This window comes from Opisthocomus hoazin, chromosome 22 (assembly GCF_030867145.1).
Source record: "Opisthocomus hoazin isolate bOpiHoa1 chromosome 22, bOpiHoa1.hap1, whole genome shotgun sequence".
Lineage (NCBI taxonomy): Eukaryota > Metazoa > Chordata > Aves > Opisthocomiformes > Opisthocomidae > Opisthocomus > Opisthocomus hoazin.
Window position 1 is genome coordinate 6,965,655 of NC_134435.1, and position 19,029 is coordinate 6,984,683.

The 19,029-nt window shown below is 62.4% G+C and overlaps 2 protein-coding genes across 2 annotated transcripts; one reads left to right on the forward strand and one right to left on the reverse strand.

Moving 5' to 3' along the window:
• Window positions 1-309: 309 nt before the first annotated feature.
• CCDC69 (coiled-coil domain containing 69) lies at window positions 310-8,818 on the reverse strand. Its single transcript, XM_075441695.1, has 9 exons — window positions 8,717-8,818; window positions 3,469-3,538; window positions 2,852-3,015; window positions 2,520-2,595; window positions 2,256-2,329; window positions 1,920-2,021; window positions 1,030-1,149; window positions 684-781; window positions 310-526 (listed from the first exon to the last, which is right to left on the reverse strand). The coding sequence occupies exons 1-9, from the start codon at window positions 8,762-8,764 to the stop codon at window positions 358-360; spliced, it is 921 nt and encodes a 306-aa protein (XP_075297810.1). The 5' UTR covers window positions 8,765-8,818; the 3' UTR covers window positions 310-357.
• A 4,718-nt stretch (window positions 8,819-13,536) lies between these two features.
• Window positions 13,537-18,842, forward strand: GM2A (ganglioside GM2 activator). Its single transcript, XM_075441811.1, has 4 exons — window positions 13,537-13,859; window positions 15,880-16,032; window positions 16,903-17,085; window positions 17,204-18,842. Exons 1-4 carry the CDS (start codon window positions 13,743-13,745, stop codon window positions 17,354-17,356), a joined length of 606 nt encoding a protein of 201 aa, XP_075297926.1. The 5' UTR covers window positions 13,537-13,742; the 3' UTR covers window positions 17,357-18,842.
• Window positions 18,843-19,029: the final 187 nt, after the last annotated feature.

A 19,029-nucleotide genomic window follows, 5' to 3' on the forward strand; every position in this document is an offset into this window, starting at 1 on the left:
GCAGCACCGATGCTGGTTACGCTCAGAGCCAAGTGCTGGGTCGGATCCAGCCCAATGCACATCTGCGTGTCCTAGCTGACCTCTTTTACCCCCAGGAAGGCCCCCACAGCCCCCCCACCAGAGGAAGATGTGTGGGGATGGCACAGGGCGGGTAGCCGGGGACCCCCCACAGCCCCGCATGGGCTAGGGAAAGGCAGGCACAAGTGAAATGCTCCATCGTCCCAGTCATCTGGGGGCTCGGCCGCCCCGAGGGTCTGCCCAGGCAGCGGGGCCACTCATGAGAGCAGCCCGGGGCTCCCACGCCCGGAGGAAGACCCCGAGAGCCCCTCTGGCCTCGTGCGGTGCCGGTCGGCCGTGCTACGTGGCGATGAGGGGCACGTCGCCGGCCGCCATGGGGAAGCGGGAGCCGTCGCCGCCGTTGAGCACGCGGAAGAGCAGCTCGTCCTTCTCGCAGGCAGCCCGCTCCCGCAGCTGCGACTCCTTCTCCAGCGCCCCGCGCGCGGCCCGCAGCTCCTCCGACAGCTGCCTGCGGGCACACGGCGTGCGCTGACGGGGACGCCGGCTGCGGTGCGTCCCCCCGGCCCCGCTGCCACGTCTCCCGCCGCCGGAGATGCCACCTGCGGCGGCTGTCACCCTGCCACCGCGCAGCGGGGAGCCAGCGGGTTGCGGGACCAGCTGCTTACCTCGCCACGACCAGGTGGTTCTGGGTGCGGACCTGCAGGTCCTCGTTCTCCTGCTGCAGAGTCTTCACCTTCTCCTCCAGCAGAAGGTTCCTCTCTGCCTGGAAGGGGAACACAAGGGTGAGGGGGGAGCTGGAAAGCGCCTCTGACCTCCCCGCTGCCCCATCTGCGGGGAATGATGGCTCGGTGGGAGCGTGGTGGGAGCATTGCACCCACATCCCCTCCCCACTCTGAGCAAGGAAGCAGGCTCCATCCAGTTCCACTTCAGCTGCAATCTCTGGATGGGATTCAGGCAGAGAGAAGAGGTGGAAAGAGGAAAGCCCACCTGCAGCCCCTGCTTTGAACCTACCACAGTCTCCAGGTTCAGCAGCTTTTTGTCCAGGCTGTGGATGTGCTCGTTCTTCATCTCGATGACAAAGTGCAGGCTCTCCAGCTCCTGCTCCCAGAAGGGGCTGGGGCTCCCGTGCTCCTGCGGGGCACAGGGCATGTGGCAGCTGCAGCGGGGTGGGCCCTCGGGGCATCTGCCATGGTTCACCGCCCCAGCATGACCCCAGTGCTCTCAGCTGCATGGGCCAGGATGGGTTTGTACCCGTGAGGCACCACGTTTCACCCATCGCTTGTGTTACAAGGACAGGCTAAGAGAGGTGGGGCTGTTCAGCCTGGAGAAGAGAAGTCTCTGGGGTGACCTTAGAGCAGCTGCCAGTACCTGAAGGGGCCTACAGGAAGGATGGAGAGGGGCTTTTCACAAGGGTGTGTAGTGATAGGACAAGGGGGAATGGCTCTAAACTAAAAGAGGGCAGATTTAGATTAGATATTGGGAAGAAATTCTTCACCATGAGGGTGGTGAGGCCCTGTCCCAGGCTGCCCAGAGAAGCTGTGGCTGCCCCCTCCCTGGCAGTGTTCAAGGCCAGGTTGGATGGAGCTGGAAGCAACCTGGTCTGGTGGAAGATGTCCCTGCTCATGGCAGGGGGGCTGGAACCAGATGATCATTAAGGTCCCTTCCAACCCAAACCATTCTATAATTCTATGATTCTATGACCCTAACCCTGGGTGGACCATGCACCTCCCAGGGACGGGGCTTTGCTCCCTCCTTCAGCTGTCCTGTAGCCCCCTCCAGCTCCAGCCCCCTGCTCTCAGTGTCCATCAGAGAAGCACCCCTGGCTTTTGGGCAGCATCCCGGAGCAGGTCCCCTCCCTGACAGCCCTCTGCAGAGGCCACCGGTCCCGCCTCTCCCTGTACCTGGATGTGCTTCTTGTAGTCTGTGCTCAAGAGCGATTCCTCCACCCGCTTCATCCTCTCCTGGAAGGACTTCAGCTGGGAATTCAGCGCCTGGATCGTCTCCTAGGGCAGCCGGGGAAGAAGCAGGATGGGAGGTGTCTGGGATTTCTTCCTGAGCAGGGGCACTGATGGGCTATGGCACCCTGATAACCCCAGGGCTGGAGGAGCCTGCACGGTCCCTGGGCACAGCAGGGACCGAGGCGGCTGCTGAGGAGCTCAGGGCAGTGTGGCAGAGCCAGCAGATGGTCCTCAAGCCCTTCATGAGCACACTCTCCCCAGGTATTTCTCCACGGGTACCTGTAAGGCTGCCTGGGACCTGTGGTGGGACTCCGCCAGCAGCAGCTTCTCCTCCTCATGTGCTCTCCGGAGCTCTGCAGTGGGGACATGAACTGAGCATCGCTGGTGCGGGGACACTGGGGCAGCCAGCCCCACCTGAGCCCCACAGTGCCATGGAGCAGGGGGGCAGTGTCCCCAACAGCCCCACACAAAGCTGGAGGGGCACCGGCGGTGCAGGGGGCAGCGGGCAGGGGGCTGCGGGAGCCCTGCTGTCCTGGCACGCACCTTGCAGGGTCTCCGTGTGCTCCCTCCTCAGGGCATCGAACTGCTCCTCCAGTTCCAGGTCTTTTCTCTTTTCCACCTGGGAAGAAAGGAGATGACAAACCCTATGCGTCTGACCCGGTGTAAGGGATGCTCTGGCCCTCCCCACCTCTCGTGACTCCCTGCCAGACCCGCACTGCTCCAGACTTCCTAACTCCTTCCTAACCACTTCCTAACCCCTTCCTTCTCCCGAAAACGGGAGACCCCAGTCCATGATTGCTGCCTGGGAAGTTCTGGCTGGACACGCGCTCCCTGCGCAGCCGCTGCCCCCAGCAGCTCCCGCCTGTTCGACCGACCTGGATGTTAACGTCCTGGGCGATTCTCGCGGTCCCTGCCCGGCCGGCATCCCGCAGCCGCTCCTCCTCCTCCTCCTGGCCTTGGAGGAGTTTCGTGTTCTCCGTCCGCTCCTCTCGCAGCGCTGCCTTCTCCTTCCTGTCCTCAGGCAACAGCGCGGCATCGGCTGCAACGCGAACATCGCTGAAACGCTGCTGGCCGACCTGCCCGCGCGGCGGCCTGGGTTCAGCCCCTGTCCTCTTCCCACTGGACAAATACCTCCCCTCCATCTCACTGGTGCAAATTAGCACTAATTGGGATGGCGCTGGCAGGCTCAGAGAGGACACAGCTCGTTAGGCCTCCTGCCCCGGGGACGACCTGTCTGCCTGAGAGGGTGGGATGCCATCGTCTCTGTGATGTCATCATCACTGGGATGCCATCATCTCTGTGACGTCATCATCACTGGGATGCCATCACTGCGGCGTTGCCGGGATGCCATCGTGTGGAGGCATCACACCAGTGCCGTGTGGAGGCTGCAGCCATCATCCCCATCCTCCCCTGCCCCGGGGTCTGTCCTGCTGCTTTCTGAGGGTCACACAGAGAGAGCACAGCGGGGAGGAGAGACACATTTTCATCTCACCATTCGGTGTCTTCAAGGCTGTGAGCTCCTGGGAAGATGGTCTCCTCTGCTGCTGGGCTTTGAGCTGTCTCTGGGAGAGAGAGAGGGGGCTGGAGCCGGGGTGGGGACAAAGGGGGGCAGGCGGCTGCAGGCAGAGGACACCCTGGAGCCAGGCACCCTGCGCTGAGCACGCTTCCGCCCTGCTAAAACATGGGTGCTCGAGCAGCAGCGATCCCTCTGCGACCCCCTGCCCTCCGCCAGCCCCGAGCACCCATGGGTGCGCACCCACTGCCTGGCAGGCAGCCCAGAGCACGTGCCGTTTCCCCGCGTCCCGGCCGCTTCACCACGCAGCGTTGCCAGCCACCGGCTGGAAAACCTGTCAGATGCCCAACCAACACCGTGCTGGTGCGAAATGGGCTCCGGCAGCAAAATGTTTGGTGGGGGAGAGCGGGCAGCACTTGGCGGGGCTCTGGCTATGCCACGCTCCTCCTGCCCCGTCCCCACTGCCTTGGGATGCTCCGGGTCAGCGTGGTCCCCAGCACCTTGCAGCTCCCCAAGCCCACCGCTCTGCCGGTGCTTTACACAGCTGGGCTTTGACACAGCCCGTGCCGGAGCAGGAGTGAGAAATGAAAAATAACCATAAACCAGAGGCGATCCCGACCCCGCGCAGGGCTGGCAGCAGGCGAGGGCTGGCGGCAGTGCAAGCAATGACCTCAGGAGCGCAGGAATGTGCTGCTCGGCCCCGCGCGCTCCCGCACGCTCCCACTGCTGCACGGGGCTGACATAACCCAGGGCCAGCAGCTGCCTTCAGCAACACAGCTCCGCAGGATGCCTTCCAGCTCTGCATGGGTTTAATTTAGTCACTTGGAGGGGGGGGGGGAGGAGAAAAAAAAAGAGATGGACATATTTTTATCTGCCGCTGGAAGATAGAAGTAAAGTTTGCCTGCTCTCCCAGCTCTGCCTCCCTGGCGTGGGGCACGTCTTGCCCCCGGTGCCCATCACCGGGCTGTGCTTCTGGGTGGGGATGCGGATGCACCGTGGTGAGGGAATTCACCTGCAGACACGCTGCTGTCCTCCAGCACCCGGTAAAGCCACCCCTAAAAATACCAGTCCCCCGCGAAACCAGCCCCGCAGCCCGTGGGGTGCTGGGGACCCCGCTCTGCCGGCCGCACCCCGGCTTGGCCCCGCTGTCACAGCGGAGCGGCCAGATACAGACCGGATTAGGGAGCCTGGCTTGGGGAAAAAGCGGGGCAAAGCAAAGAGGCGTCCCTGCCTCCGCCCCCCCTGCACCCCCCCTCCTGAAGCGCGGTTGCCAGAGAGAGCAGGAAAACTCTGAGCCTCTGGGAAGCCCCAGCTTTATCTTCCCTTCTATGGCGCGAGCGGCCGCAGCGCTGAACGCGGCCCAGGCAGCGGGGCGAGGAGGCACCGGGCGGGCGGGATTCGCAGGGTTTGGTCTCGTTGCCGACACGGAACGTGGGGTGCCCCGGGATGCTGCCGAGCCCCGGCAGCCCTGCCTGCAAAGGGTCCCCAGGGTCCCCAGCCTGCGCCCCGCACCCATCCTGTGCTGATATGCGTCCCCCCGTGTCCCGTGCTGGGTTTTGGAGCCCGATGGGGAGTGGATGGATGAGATATTCAAGGCTCTGCAAGCCCTGGGGTATCAAGGGAACCTCAAAAGCCTCCTCCCTTCCTGCCCCCCCCCCCCCCCCCCCCCAGTTTTACTGTCACAAAGCAAAGGCTGTGCAGGGGGACCGTGCTGGCACGGTGGATTCACACAGCCACCAAGGGTTTTGGATGATCTGAGCCCTGCCGGGAGCGGGATGCTGGTACCTCCTCCAGGAGTGACCCCCAAACCTCACCTGCCCCAACCAAACCACCTGTGCTGCGTGCGTCCCGCTCGCCGGCGAAGGCGATGCCCAAGGACAGAGAGCCCAGGGCTGGTCACTCCTGGTCACCCCCATAGCATGGGCAATGTCCCCAGCGTGGATTCAGGGTGCTTCCATGCCCAAACCCAGCGGGACAGGGCCTCAGAGCCCCTCGGCTGCTCAGGGAGGATGATTTGAGACAACTGCACTGAACTTAGAAATGGCTACAGGGAGCAAGAGTTATGCCAGCATCAGAAAATAAATCTAAATACCTGCCCCGAGGCCACAAGCGAGGCACCCTTCCTACCTCTAGGAGCAATTAAAATACTATCTGGAGCTAATTTTACTCCTGAGCACTCAGTTGTTGGGATGAGAGCAGGATGACAGCTCCACTGCCCAAGACGGAGTGAGAAGCAAAACATGGCTGAAAACTAACTGAAATAAATACAGAGGCACCTTCCGCCGCCAGTTCCAGAGCAGCACGTGGCACCCGCTCTCTGGTGATGCCCGGCACATTTTGGAGAGCTGGAAGATGCTCTCGGTATCTGCTGCGTGTGAAAGGAGCAGGCTGGGAGTTGCTTCAGCTGGAGTGGCTTTGGCCCAGGGTGAAGCAGCCCGAACCGTCCCACCGGCGCAGGCACGGGCAGCGCTGCTCGCCCTGTAAGGTCTCTGCACGGAAACCTCTGGCTTCGGCTTTGAGGAGGCTCGTGCCAAAAAATACCTCCTAGCTTTGGAAAAAAAAAAAAGCCTTACAGCTAAATATTTCTAACGGTCTGGAGCAAAACTGTTTATGGATGGGTTGGTCAGGGTTCCCGGCGGAACCTGAGGCACCTCGAAAGGCGCCAGCGGAGGGGAGCACCCTCACAGAGGCAGCCGGCACGGCGCGGGCAGCTGTGGGCAGCCGGCCCGGCTGCAGCCTCTGCTTCAGCTCTTAGCGTGAGGTGGGGTTTTGTACGGTCTTTTTCTTCCTCTTTTCCTGTTTTACAAGCATGTTAAGCAATTAAACCACGCAGCGTTACCATCAGCAAATGAAATCACAAAGAGGCAGGAAACCAGCATTTAAATCCCGACGCTGCTCCTGGGGACGAGGTTTTGCTTCGTGGCTGTGGAGAAGGGGGACAGGATTTGGCCCGTGTGCCTAAAACCTCCCCAGCACCTACAGCAGATGCTCAGAGGAACGCTGATGCAGGTCCGTGGGACCTGTCCTCGACTCTGGCCGCTGTTTTTCTTCCGGCGACGGTTGTGTTACAAGATGGCTATCACCTCTCGTGCAGTCGGATCTGTGCCGCAGACCGTACGCACGCCCTCCACGCCGCTGACAGCCCCAAGTTTTGCGTCCTGACCTTTCCCTGGCTCCCGCTGCTACATATAGCTCCTATATCTCCAAAATAAATCCACCCCAGCCCTGGCGGGCGGCCAAGCCTCAGCCCTGATCTTCTGGGAAGGCGTCTTGCTCTCTCTCACACCGGGAGCACGGCTGAACGGCGAGCAGCGATGGCGAGCGGCCGAGTGTGGGTGGATGGAGCCGGGAGGGGAAGGGACGCGCAGGGATGGTGCCCGCAGCTCGGGACCGGGCTCTGGCCACGGCACTTGCAGCCGTGCCTGCTTATCGCCCCGCTGCCCGCGGGCCGGTGATGGGAAGGATGTGGCTGCCAAGCCGCCTCCTCCGGGGCACGCAGCGGTGCCTGGTACGCCGTCCGCCCACCGGACCCAGCCCGGCACGGGCTCCCCAAGGTCACCTCCAACCTGGGACCAGCCCCAAAAGCCTCCGCAGCTGCCAGCCCCATGACAGCCCCGCGCCCAGTGATGTGCACCCAGCGTCTGCCCAGGGGTTTGAAGGCTCTCCCCGTCCCCAGGCAACCCCAAGGGACCCGCTCTGCAAGTCCACCCATCAGCAGCAGGAGGGTGAAGGTCTCCCACCCCGCCTTTTGGTACCCTGGGCACGAGAACGTGGGCAGGAGTGGCTCGACGCCCACCCTAACCCCTTTTTTGCCAGAAAGGGGATTTTTGGTGCTGCTTTCAGGATGAACTTGCAACTCAGTCACAGCAGCAGGGCTGTGTTACGGGGCACAAATCGTGGTGAGCAGCACCGCGAGGCTGAGCAGCAGAGCTCGAGAGCGGGCAAGTGCAGGAAGGGAGGCGTCTGCGGGCAAATGACTGACTTAAATTTCCGCGTTTCGGTAAACGTGTGGCTCTCGACACCTGGGGCCGCGGGGCTGATGTTTCTCCCTGTCCCATACCCCTTCTTGCGAGCTCTTAGAGTCACAAGCCAGCCCAGAAGTGTCTGATCTTATGACATGGAGAAGAGTGTTTTTTTTTTTTTTTTCCCATGATGTGGAGAAGCAGCCAAGACTGCAAGTGCTGTAAATAAAGGCACTTGCTGGCTCCCGGGGCTGTGCAAGCTCCACGCCTGCTCCCCCCACACGTCCCAGCAGCGGGTCGTGGTTCGGCCGCGTGTTCCCGGCGGCCGAGCTCTCACAGCTGCCTCTGCAAAGGGCTGCCCGTGTAGGGGGGGCACGCCGGCACCCCGGGGCCTTTCCTCCTGACCCTGCCACCCTCCAGCGACCGCAGCCCACCGACACCAGCGCGCGCAGCACACCCGACTTCACAAACAACCCCTGATGCTGATGGCAGGGTGCTAAGGCAGCATGAGCACGTCAAGAAATAATAATAATTAGCAGCAGATAATTTCTAGACCTTAACTCACAGAAGAGCCATGCACCAAGCTCTGCTGGGGACTCAGCGTTCCCCTGCAGCAGTGTCACCTTCGGCGCAAGGGGGGACCCGGCACGAGGGGGACACAGCTTTGGGGACGGGGGAGGATGCTGCGGGAGGATGGCTGAGGTCTAACTGGGGGAAATCATCCCGGTCCTGTCCGGGACCGGCATTTCCAACAGGCACCGTCACCCCAGAAGCTGCACCCCCCTTAGCACCCCCATGACGTGGGGGGACATCCCGGAGGGGTGCAGGGGGGTGCCGCAGGTGGCTGCCAGCTCCCGCCACGCCTGGTGCCATCTCCCCCTCTGCCGTCAATGCTGGCGGGGTCACGGGCAGCCGCACGGTCCAGCCCCACGCTCCCAGGGGCAGGGGGGACACCCACGCAGGGTACCCCCACCACACACCCCCTCCCTGGCACCGCGAGCGGGGCTCCACGCAAACCCCCAGCCCCACGAAGACCAAAACCCCACGCAAACCCCAACCCCACACAAACCCCAACCCCACGCAAACCCCGACCCCACGAAGACCCCAACCCCACGCAAACCCCAACCCCACACAAACCCCGACCCCACACAAACCCCGACCCCACGCAAACCCCAACCCCACGCAAACCCCGACCCCACGCAAACCCCGACCCCACGCGAGCCCACCGCAGCCCACCGTAGCCCACCGCAGCCCGCAGCCGGTACCTGGCCGCCGGCGGGGCAGCAGCGCAGGGCGCTGCCGGTGCAGCCCATGGAGCCCCCGGCCCCGGAGCCCGCTCAGCCGCGGGGCGCGGGGTTCAGCATCCCCCGGGCGGGACGCGACGGGACGGGACGAGCCACCCCAGCGGGTGCTGGCAGGCAGGGAAAAAAAAAAAATAAAAAAAAAAAAATTAAAAAAATAAAAAAGTCCCCGCAGCTGCTCGGCGGCAGCGCCGGGAGAGGGTGCTCTGCACCCCCGAGCCGCGGGCAGGGCCCCCGGCCGCAGCCTGCCCGCCCCCGGGGCTGGCCCTGGGAGCACGGCGGGGGTGCTCCGGCCCTGGGCCCCTCCACCGCGGGGTGTCCCCGCCCTGGGCATGCTCCTGCCCCTGGGGTCTTCTGCACCCCGCTCCGTGAGGGGAGAGGGGAGCAGGACTCCTGCAGCGGGGGTGGGGGGCAGCCGGAGCAGGGCTGGCTCGGGGGGCTCAGCCTGGCTGAACCCAACCCCAGCACCCTGGGAGAAGGGGTGTGAGGGGCGAAGGCAGGATCCATCCTGGCCGTTGCCTTCAGCCCACGAAGTTTCAGCTCGTGCCGGGGTGGTTGTCTAAAAGTGGTGGCTTTGGGGAATTCTCTTCCGGCAGCAGCTCTGCTCTGGGGGGGAGTTGCGCTGGCTGGAGGGGGCTTTTGGTGTGGTCCGTAGTGGCTGGGGGGCTGGTTCCTGGCAACCCCTCTCCTGAGCATCCCAAAGACCCCAAATGCCGGGCCTGGAGCCGGGGTGCCCTTTTCCAGGAGGAAATCCTGTGCTTTGGAAATGGGTCCTGAAGAGGCAGGGAAATAGACGGGTTTGGAAGCGTGCTGTCGAAATGCTAATGGGAGGGAAGGTAGGTTCTCCAAAAAGTTTTGGTTTTCATAATTTTTTAAAATGCTGTTAAATAATAGGCATTTCTAAATGAAGACACATTCTGACCTGAAAAATCCACCGCTGCCACCCACCACTGCTGAAATAGAAGCGTTTCAACCTGGTCACGAGCCTGTGCCCGTGTGGAAACACTGCCAGTTTTTGTCAACAAGTTTCTATTCTGACATTTTCCAAATACCCTCTGGGAGAACTCCCGGCAGCCCGCAGCTCGGGGGCTGCCAGCGCGCCGGTGTTTCCCTGCCGCTCCGGCACTGCCTGCCCGGCCGGCGAGGGAGCGGAGGTGCGTGGCCACCCCATCGTGGGTGACTCGGCGGAGTTTATCCTGCCCTGGTAACCCCGGGACCAGGGGAATTGTGAAACGCCGCTTGGCTACCAGTTGTCTGCGTTCTCTTGGGGAGGTGCTGCTTAACCTGGGTGAAGTTTCGTGAGTCACGGCACCTTGCTGGCATCAGCTCCCACCGCTCAGAAACCACCGAGAGCTGTTCTTACCTGTTCTTATCTCCCCCAGCACATCATGCATGGGGCAACTCTCCTTCCCTGCCTGCGAGTGCTTATTTGGGCTGAGTAGATAATTTATGGGATAAAAAGCTCCCTCGGTGCAAGGTGCTGGTCTCCACCTCTCAAGGGTTAGTTAAAAATCCTGGTCCAGACTTTGGAGACTGAAGGCGTACAAGGGCAAGCACAAAAACACAAGCGCGTTTCCCATCTGAAATTGCCTTGCTGGGGCCGTGGCTGTGAACAGCAGCAGCTGCGTGGGCAGCTGGCGAGGGGCCTGTCCAGCTGCCATCACGTCTTGCTGGCGCACAAAGGCCCAGCAGTTTGCACATGCGCTCGTTGTAACTTCTGGTTTCGCTGGGGCGCACTGGGATGCCCCTGTGCCACGAAGCGGGGCTCTGGGTAGGGTTTCTTTTGCTAATGGCGGAGAAAAAAAACAGAGGATTTGGTCACATCAGGCTGAGGCATCAAGGCAGATGCCGCGGGCTCTGGCACGCCGTGCTCGCCGTGGCAGCTACAGCCCTGCGCTGCTATAAATCACCAACTTTCGGCGAAGGGGCCGCGCTCGATCACGTCGCATCCTTCCTGCAGCCCGCGGGTGCGTCGGCGAGGCTGCCGGCTGGAGGCCCCGCCTGTGCTGCCCCAAGGGTCTCTTACTTTAGCTTGATTTTAGCAGTTTCTCTGTTTCTCCAATCTTTCCGGTGCGAGATGCATGGGAGGTGTCCCCACTGGAGCGATCTCCCGTCTCAGCCCTGCTTCATCTCTCCTCTGCCCCAGTACACTGATAGCTTGCTCTCTTTGCAGGGCAGCACTTCAACAGCCAGAAACTTTTCTGTTCAGCCGCTTTCGAGCAAAGCAGGGGCTGTCCACGGCATTGTAGGGGTGGAATTCCTGGCTGCGGCAACTCACCCCCCTGCTCCCTACCCAGGGGAGCCCAGGAGCCGGGCAGCTCGTGGGGCTGGGGTGCCGCAGGCTGCTCGCAGAGGGCTGGAGGCGACGGGGATGGTGGCAGCGAGGGGATTTCTGCCTGTGCAGAGACAGGAAAGCGGGGGCGGTGCGTGTGGCAGACCTACCTGGGGCAGCTTCGGCTTGTTTTGAAGTTTGCTCTGATGTCTTTTTTGGCGTTACCACGATCTCTCCGCAAGAACGACAGCAGCTGGAGACATCTCAAAGGTTTTGCCTGGGAAAGCGAGCCTAGGGGGGTTTATCTCCTGCTCAGCTGAATTGCCGTAAATGGGATAACAGCTGGCCAAACGTTGAGCTAATTTGTACCAATGGTCACGCGAAATGTTTGCCAAAGCTTATGGATAAGAGAAGTATTTACGCAAACTGGTAAGTGTCTCAGCTCTCTCTCCAGTTCCAGCTGGTAAGGACTGGGCAGGACGGGGTGGGTACAAGGCCACGTCGTACCAGCACATGGGACTTCCACCTGGGACCTGGCCCTGCGTGACCTTGTGTGCAAGGGTGATCCTGTAAGCATGGATGCGGATATTTATTTTTTTGTTTCCTTTATTTTTCAGAAAGCCGGCGTGGAAAAAAAACCAAGGGGAGAAGAGTTTGGTGGAAGGTTTTTGGGCGATGAGCCGGCCGGTGGTGATGCCCAGCGGGTCCCGGCAGAGCTGGTGGCATGGGCGATGGGGAGAGGGTGGTCCGTGGTTGCGCCCCTCAGCCCTGCGCATCATTTTTGCAATCTGTTTGCTTTTGCAAATAGGAACGAACAAAGTCACTGGCGTTGCCACCCATCTGTGCTGGCTGCTCTTTGTCAATGCAAATCGAAGATGTTTATCGAGATTTGCTGAGACCCCATGACTCAGGCTTTGCATGGGTGAGGTAGCGCAGGAAACTATTTGAACTGCACAGGATCTTGCATACGCTGGAGACAAAGGAAGAGGACACGGACTCCTTTGGTGGGGATCTAGGTCACTCGTGCTTCTGTCTTGAGACAGAGCAGTGTCTTTGTGTAATTTCTGCCCCTGCCTGTGTTTTTCTGAGCAAAAAGGTATGGGTTAACCTCTCCCTATAGTCCTTATTCCTCTTTTTTTCCCCATGGCAAAATGGAGGGGAGAAGGATGGGAACGGGGTTGTGAAACCTTCACCCACGTGGGTTGAGAGCAGCAGGAAAGCACGTGGCACCGAGGGCTTGAGGCGAGGGGCTGTGCTCCCCTCCTGGCCCCAAACACGATGCTCTGGCCATTCCCGTGTCTCTTCCTGCACATCCCCATCCCCATCCCCATTCCCCGGCTGCTCCAGGGCCTCAAAGCGAAAACTAATCCCAGGGGATAACTTTCTGCCCCGCTCCTGGGTGGGGGGAACAGGGCTATTTATTCCTCGCCCTTAAGCCCTCCGCAGCAGATCAGCGACGCAGTTGTCGCTGCCGGTACGGGGTGGGCAGCAGAATCCGTCATGGCCCCTGCCCGCTCCCGCGCCCTGCCTGCACGCTCCCGGCCGGCCGCGCTGCTAAATAAGGATGAAAGGCTAAAAATAGAGCTGAGGCAGGGCTTTGGACAAGCCGGGCAACCCTTCCCAGGGCCGAGAGTGATACGGGGATGCCGACCAGCATCAGTGTGTGAGGGAGAGCCGAGCTGCCGGCGGGGAAGGGTCCCACCAGTGGGTCCTAACCGTGCTGTGGCGGGGGGGAAGGTCTGAGACCTGCCACACTCATGTCCTGTGTGCTCAGTCAGCTCAGCCCCGTTCCTGCTTTCCACAGGAAAAAAACCATCTGCTCACCAAAATATATGGGAAAACCCATGCTCCTGTGCCATCCGTGATGGCGGGGTGCCGTGGGGCCATCCCAGTGTGGCAGGGGGGCTCTGGCTGGAAAGTGGGCACCCGAAGGGCAGAGGGTGGAAGAGGGAGGTGTTAAATCCAAAATGGTGGATAGGTGGGTGGTGGGTAGCGGGGTGCTGCGGCTAACAGCCCACTCAGGGGCTGCCCGATGCCCGGGTGCCCCCACTCCCCGCAGCACACACGGCATCGGGTTCGGGGTCTCCAATTATTACAGCAGTTGCCACCTGCCCTGTGCTGAATGCGGGGGGAGAGCGGGGGTCCCGGGTGCCTGCCTGAAGTGGGCACCCACCCTTTGCCCACCCGCAGACGCCTCGGCCAGCCTGTGCGGGGTGCGAGAAGGGACGCAGCCCTGGGCTGGGGGGCGAGCGGTGGGGAGAGGAAGCTGAAGCTGGGTGCCGTGGATGCACGGTGTCGGGGGGGGTTCCCTGGCGTGGTGGGTGCACCCCGGCACCCCGATCCCGGCATGGGCAGAGGGCAGGCCCTGGGTGCCTGGGAAAGCGCAGCTCCCGTCCCAGCATCCCCGCGGCTCCAGCCCTGCGCTTGGCAGCGAACCTCGGGAAGGGGAGGGAAAACAAACCAAAAAAAAGAAAATGAAGAGGGGAAGGGAAATTCTGTGGGCGTACACGCGGGGTGGGAGGGGAATCGGCTGATGGGCGTGGAGACAGCAGCGGGTACTTCCACGAAGCAGAGATCCCGGAGCCCCACGCAGGACCCGAGCGCCGGGCCCACCGCATCCCGCTCCCACCGCATCCCGCTCTCCTCCGGTCCCGCCGCCTCCCCCTCTCCTCCCGACCCCGCAGCCCTCCGCCGAGCCCCCGCCTGCCTCCCGCCGCGATGCTGGGTGCGGGGCTGGCGCTGGCCCTCTGCGCCCTGCAGCTCTGCCCGGCCGCGCTCGGCGGCTCCCGCTCGCCGGTGCTGGTGGAGCGGAGCAGGTCCCGCAGGGTGATCGAGGTGAGGAGGCTCCGGACCCCGCACCCCGCTCCGCTTCGGGCAGGGGAGCGGGCTGGGGGGGTCGCCGAGGGAAGAAGGGTGGGCAGGAAAGCTGTCTCCGTTCTGCTGGGTTTTGCAAGGGATGGAAAGCATCTTCGGGCTGAGGAGGGAGGGTGCGAGGTCTGGCTGCGGGTGCGTGTCTGCGGCGGGGCTGGGGGGAAGGTGGGATCCCCCAGACCCGGTGCATGGGGGGAGCACGGCTGCGGCTTCGGGTTCAGCCTCCGAGCAGGAGGGGATTTCATTTTCGGCAAACCGTTCCGGACCAAGCAGCCCAGCGGCCTCTCCTCCTTCGAGCGAGCTTTCCCCGCAGCCTCCCAGCACCTCGGCTTTCGTTCCTCCTGTTCGTGAGCATTTTCCAGTTCAGGCTGCTGCCTCCTCGTTCCCACGCAGCGCTGGGCCGGGCTCATCAACACACGCTGATTAAGATACAGCTGATTAAGATGCATGACTCTCAGGCCGTGCAAAGGGAAACTTCTCTATTTTCCAGGAAAGCTGATGTTGCCCCAGGGAACACGGAGCCGGTTGGGAAGGCTTGGGGGGGCTCTGCGGGGCAGCAGGAGGGTCTATAGCAGAGCAATATGCAGCTGATGTTTAGCTCCTGTGGAGCCTCTTTGCTTGCAGACATGCAGGCCAGGGGCTCCCAGCTCTTGCTAAACGTCAGGACGCAGCCAGCCCCTTGCTCCGGCTTGCCCTGAGCCCCACGTCCTGCCCTGCGGCCTGGGATGCTCCTGGCTGGCGAGCGGGACGGCGAGACGGGCTGCTCGCCTGCGTGGGCAGCGCTGCCCGTTGGGGCTGCCGGCTGGCACTGGGTGATGCAGCCTCCACCGGTTCTGCGGCTGCTGAGCAGGCAGGGAGAGCCCCGTGGCGCGGAGACACGGGCTGCCCCAGCCAAACCTGCTGGGGTGCACAGCCCAGGCGTCCTCCTGCCTCGCCGCCGGGAAAAGACCTGGAATTAGGCTGGATCCTGCTCGGGAGGGAGCTGGGGCTGGGCTCTTGCTGCTGGCTTGCGGCAGTTTCAGGGTTGGCTGTTGTAGGCGAGTGCCGCCATCACCGTGCCTTTGAACCTGGGGTGTGGGAGCAAAGGGCTCTGGTGCTGCTGCCAGCCCGCGGCTTTGCTGGCAGTGGCCGGGGAGGCTGGTGGGACTCAGAGATAACAGGGGAGATCTCCCAGTACGGCTCTTGGCCCAGCTGGGACACAGGAGTGTTGTCTCTCTGTCCGGGTGACATCCTCTGTGTGTGGATTTTCATTATCGCATGGGACAGCGTTGCTTTCATGGCTCATTTGGACTGAACCAGCTCAGGATCAGGCCCCTGGGGTGTATCAGGCAGGGGATGAGCCCAGCTCATCTGCCCCACTGAGCATCAGCGGAGATGGAAATGTTAAGCCATGTTTAAAGTGCAGCGTGTGAATGTGATTCCTGTTCCTGTGCAGGACCAGGAGGCTGGAGCCGGCGGATGAGGGCTCGCAACAGCCAGGCTGCTCCTGGCCGAGCCGGGATGCTGTGCCAGCCCCCCAGCCCCCCCAGAGCACAGCATCCCCCTGGCCAGCACAGCCACCGCCGCCCTTGTCCCCGCTTGCTCTCTCGCCTTCGCTCTCTCCTTGCTCGGTGCCCTTGGCGCTGGTGAAAGGCATCCTTCTCGCCTTGCTCACATGCAAAGCGTTCAGGGGCTGAGCTGGGGCAAGTTTGGAAATTGCAGCCTGGGAAGACTCTGGGTGAGAAGTACATGAAAGGGGGTTGTGGCAATTGCTGTTGGATGGAGTTTCTGCAATGTCCTCAGGCTCAGAGAGCTGGAAGTGTGAGAAAAGCAGAGGGAAATATTTATTTGGCATTTGAGGGTAGGCTGAAGGTCATTTTCTGGATGTGTTTGTGAGCAGATCCGTGTATCGGGGGGTTTGGGGGTCCAGCGCTGGGGAAACCTCCTGCAAACCCAGGGCAAGTCTCACCCTGGCTCTAACTCCTCCTGTCCCTCGGTGCCATAGCTTGTGGAGTTTGCCTGGGAGAACTGCGGTGACGAGACGGACCCCGTGGTGGTGAAGAGCCTCACCGTGGCACCTGACCCCATCACCATCCCGGGGACTCTGACCCTCAGTGGGACCGTCAGTTGCGGCGAGACCATCTCCTCCCCTCTGAAGGTACGTGCTGGAGCCACCGCCGTGGGACAGGGGAGGGCAGAGCTTCCCAGATCCCCCAGCAGCTGGGAAATGCCCGGCAGTGGACACGGGAATGAGCAGCCCTTGGGGGAACGAGGCACGGAGCAGTGCAGGGCTGAGCGCACAGGGCTCTGTACGCCAAGACGGGGCGACGGGCGCAGGGAGACCTGCGGTGGGAGCAGACAGCCCAGTGGGAAGCTCCCAAACTTGTCCAGTGCCAGAAACCACCTGAGCTGTGTCGTGTCCTGGGGACGCAATGACTCAGGGAGGGAAATGAAACCCCAAATGCCCTGGGTGCTCCCGGCAGTCGCCGCAGCACTTGTTTTTCAGCGGCCAGCCCCGGCTGCTGGCTCCAGGGACGTGCCAGGGCACCGCTGCGGGAGCCCCGAGCTGGCCTGGCTGCCCTGCACCAATTTCTGTTGACTTTTTGGGATGAGACCAAACATGTCTGTCTGCCCAAGGTGTATGGGCTGTCTTGAGCAACAGCACGGTGCCTGTCTGGGGCTGCAGGGAACGTGCTGGGGGAGCGTGGAGGCAGAGCTGCGGGACGGGAGCTGCTGGGTGGTTTTGGGATGGGGCAGCGAGGAGAGGGGAAGGAGCAGGGTGCGTGGGGTGCTGGGGGGTGTTTGCTCAAGGGGTCAAGCTGAGGGTTGAGGAAGGGAAACCTGCAGGCAGAGAGGAACTGAAAGCAGGAGGGGAGGTGGGAGGGCGTGCAGTGGCCCCATGGACACCCCAAAAAATTGCACAAGCTGGAGCTGAGGGAGACGGCTTGGGAGAAGAGGGGTTGGGACAGGCTGGAGGAGCCGTGGGTGCTGGTGCCGGCTGTACTGGTGCCAAACACCTTCCCTCCAGGCAGTGCTGACGGTGGAGAAGCAGCTGGGCAGCGTCTGGATCCAGCTGCCCTGCATTGACCAGCTGGGCAGCTGCACCTACGACGACGTCTGCACCCTGCTCGACGACGCCATCCCGCCCGGCACATCCTGCCCGGAGCCGCTGCTCACCTACGGCATCCCCTGCCACTGCCCCTTCCAAGAGGTACACCTGAGCCCCGGCCGGGGCGATGCTGCCAGCGCGGCCGGGTGCCACCGTGCCCATCGGCACGGGGCCGGGGGCTTCGGCTGACGTCTTGCCTACGTGTCCCCTCTCTCTGCAGGGCTCCTACTCCCTGCCCGAAAGCAACATCGAGCTGCCCGAGGTGGAGCTGCCTTCCTGGCTGACCAACGGCAACTACCGTGTCCAGGCGGTCATCAGCAGTGATGGGAACCAGCTCGCCTGCATGAAGGTCACCTTCTCGCTGCAGTCCTAGTGAGGGGCAGGGGACCATCCCTCGTCTCCCCACCACCTTGGTCCCCTGTCCCATCCCATCCAGCTGCACCCCATGCTGTCCCACCCCATCCCTGTGAGATGCATCCCTCCTGCTGACGGGACGAGGCAGTTCCTGTACCCCTGCTTGGTGCCCCCCTCCCCTGCTAAACACAGAAAGACCACTCCAACTGTCACACTGTCCCCAACCCATCACCAGGGTGTCCCCTGCCCCGGACAGGGTAGCTGTGCAGCTAACCCCAGCCTTTCATTGTGACCTGGGGGAAGTTATTTTTTACCTAGTTTTTCTTTTTTTTTTTTTTTTCCTAATTCCATCCAAGGAATCTTAGACAAAAACATTCCAGGGAAAAGCAGTATTTCTTGGAGCAGTCCGTGGGGAGGAGGGAGCGTTTGGGAGTGCTGGGGGCAGGCTGGGGGGATGCAGGATTAGCTGTCGGGGGTGTCCCCGCTTGCCCCCACCACCTCCGGCTGGAGCACAGGGCTGTTTTGCAGAAGTTGTCCCCAAAGTGGCCACAGGAGCCCCGTCCCTCCCCTCCCTCCCATGGCAGCTCTGGGTCTGCCTTTGGCTCATTCCTGTCCTGTGCGTGGGACCAGCTCAGCGACACGGGGCACCGGTGAGGGCACCCGCCCGTGTCCCTCCTGCAGCAAACACCGCGAGCACAGCAGGGCTGAAACTGCCCAAACCCTCCGTGGATGTTCCCACTCCCAAACGGACCAAGCGGCTGGTGCCGCTCCCAGCAGCGGGAGAGGTGACCGGACACCGGCTGCGCTCGCTCCGGGGGGACACACCGCTGTGACGGGCAGCTGGGGCACAGCTTGGCCGAGGACAAGTCCCACTCGTCTCATTTTGCCACTGGGAGTGAGCCGAGGCAGGGCGCTGAACTGGGACCATCCTTCCCCTGCATCAGCATTGTGGCACATCCACAACGTGGAGCAGCATCCCGGGCACGCGATGGACTGGGAGATGACCATGAAGACCAGCAGCCTGTGTCCTATCTGGGGACACTACAGCCCATCTCCTGGTCATGGCTGGGGACTGAGGCGTGGGCAAGCAGCATCCTCCCCGCCTGCAGCTCCGGGCAGGGCATCCGTCTGACATCGCCTGCCTGCGCCAGGTCCAGCGCAGAGGTGGAGGCGACCCACCAGCCCCTGGCATCCCTCGCCATCCCTGCCTGCACGCGTTATTTAGCCCCTCCGTCGGGCTGGCCTTCCTCCAGGCAGTTTATACGCCTTGACTACTGCCGGGCTGCCCCGGCGGGACGTCCTCTGGCGCGCAGACCTGCTCCCACCGCCTTTCTGTGCCCTCGGCTCACTCCGTTTCATCCTGCTGCTGGGTCAGACCCGGGTTCGTCTGGCCTGGAGACGCGCTAACCCCCTCGCTGCCGCTGCGCAGTGCCTGTGCCAGGGCAGCACCCTCCTCTCGGGCAGGTACTGCAGGTTCTCAATAAATCTTCTTGCGAGGAAGAGGAGCTGCTGCCTCTTGGTGCCGGGGGTGACCTGCGGGTGCCATTTGTTTGGCGTGAAATGGCGGGGACGGGGTTTTGAGCTGGGGGAAGCGAAAGCGGTGCTGGGGGGGGGAAAGGGGGGCAGCGGTGGAGGATGCCGCGGCCCAAGAGCTCAGTGTGAGCAACCCTGAGCCTGGCTGCTGCGCAAGGA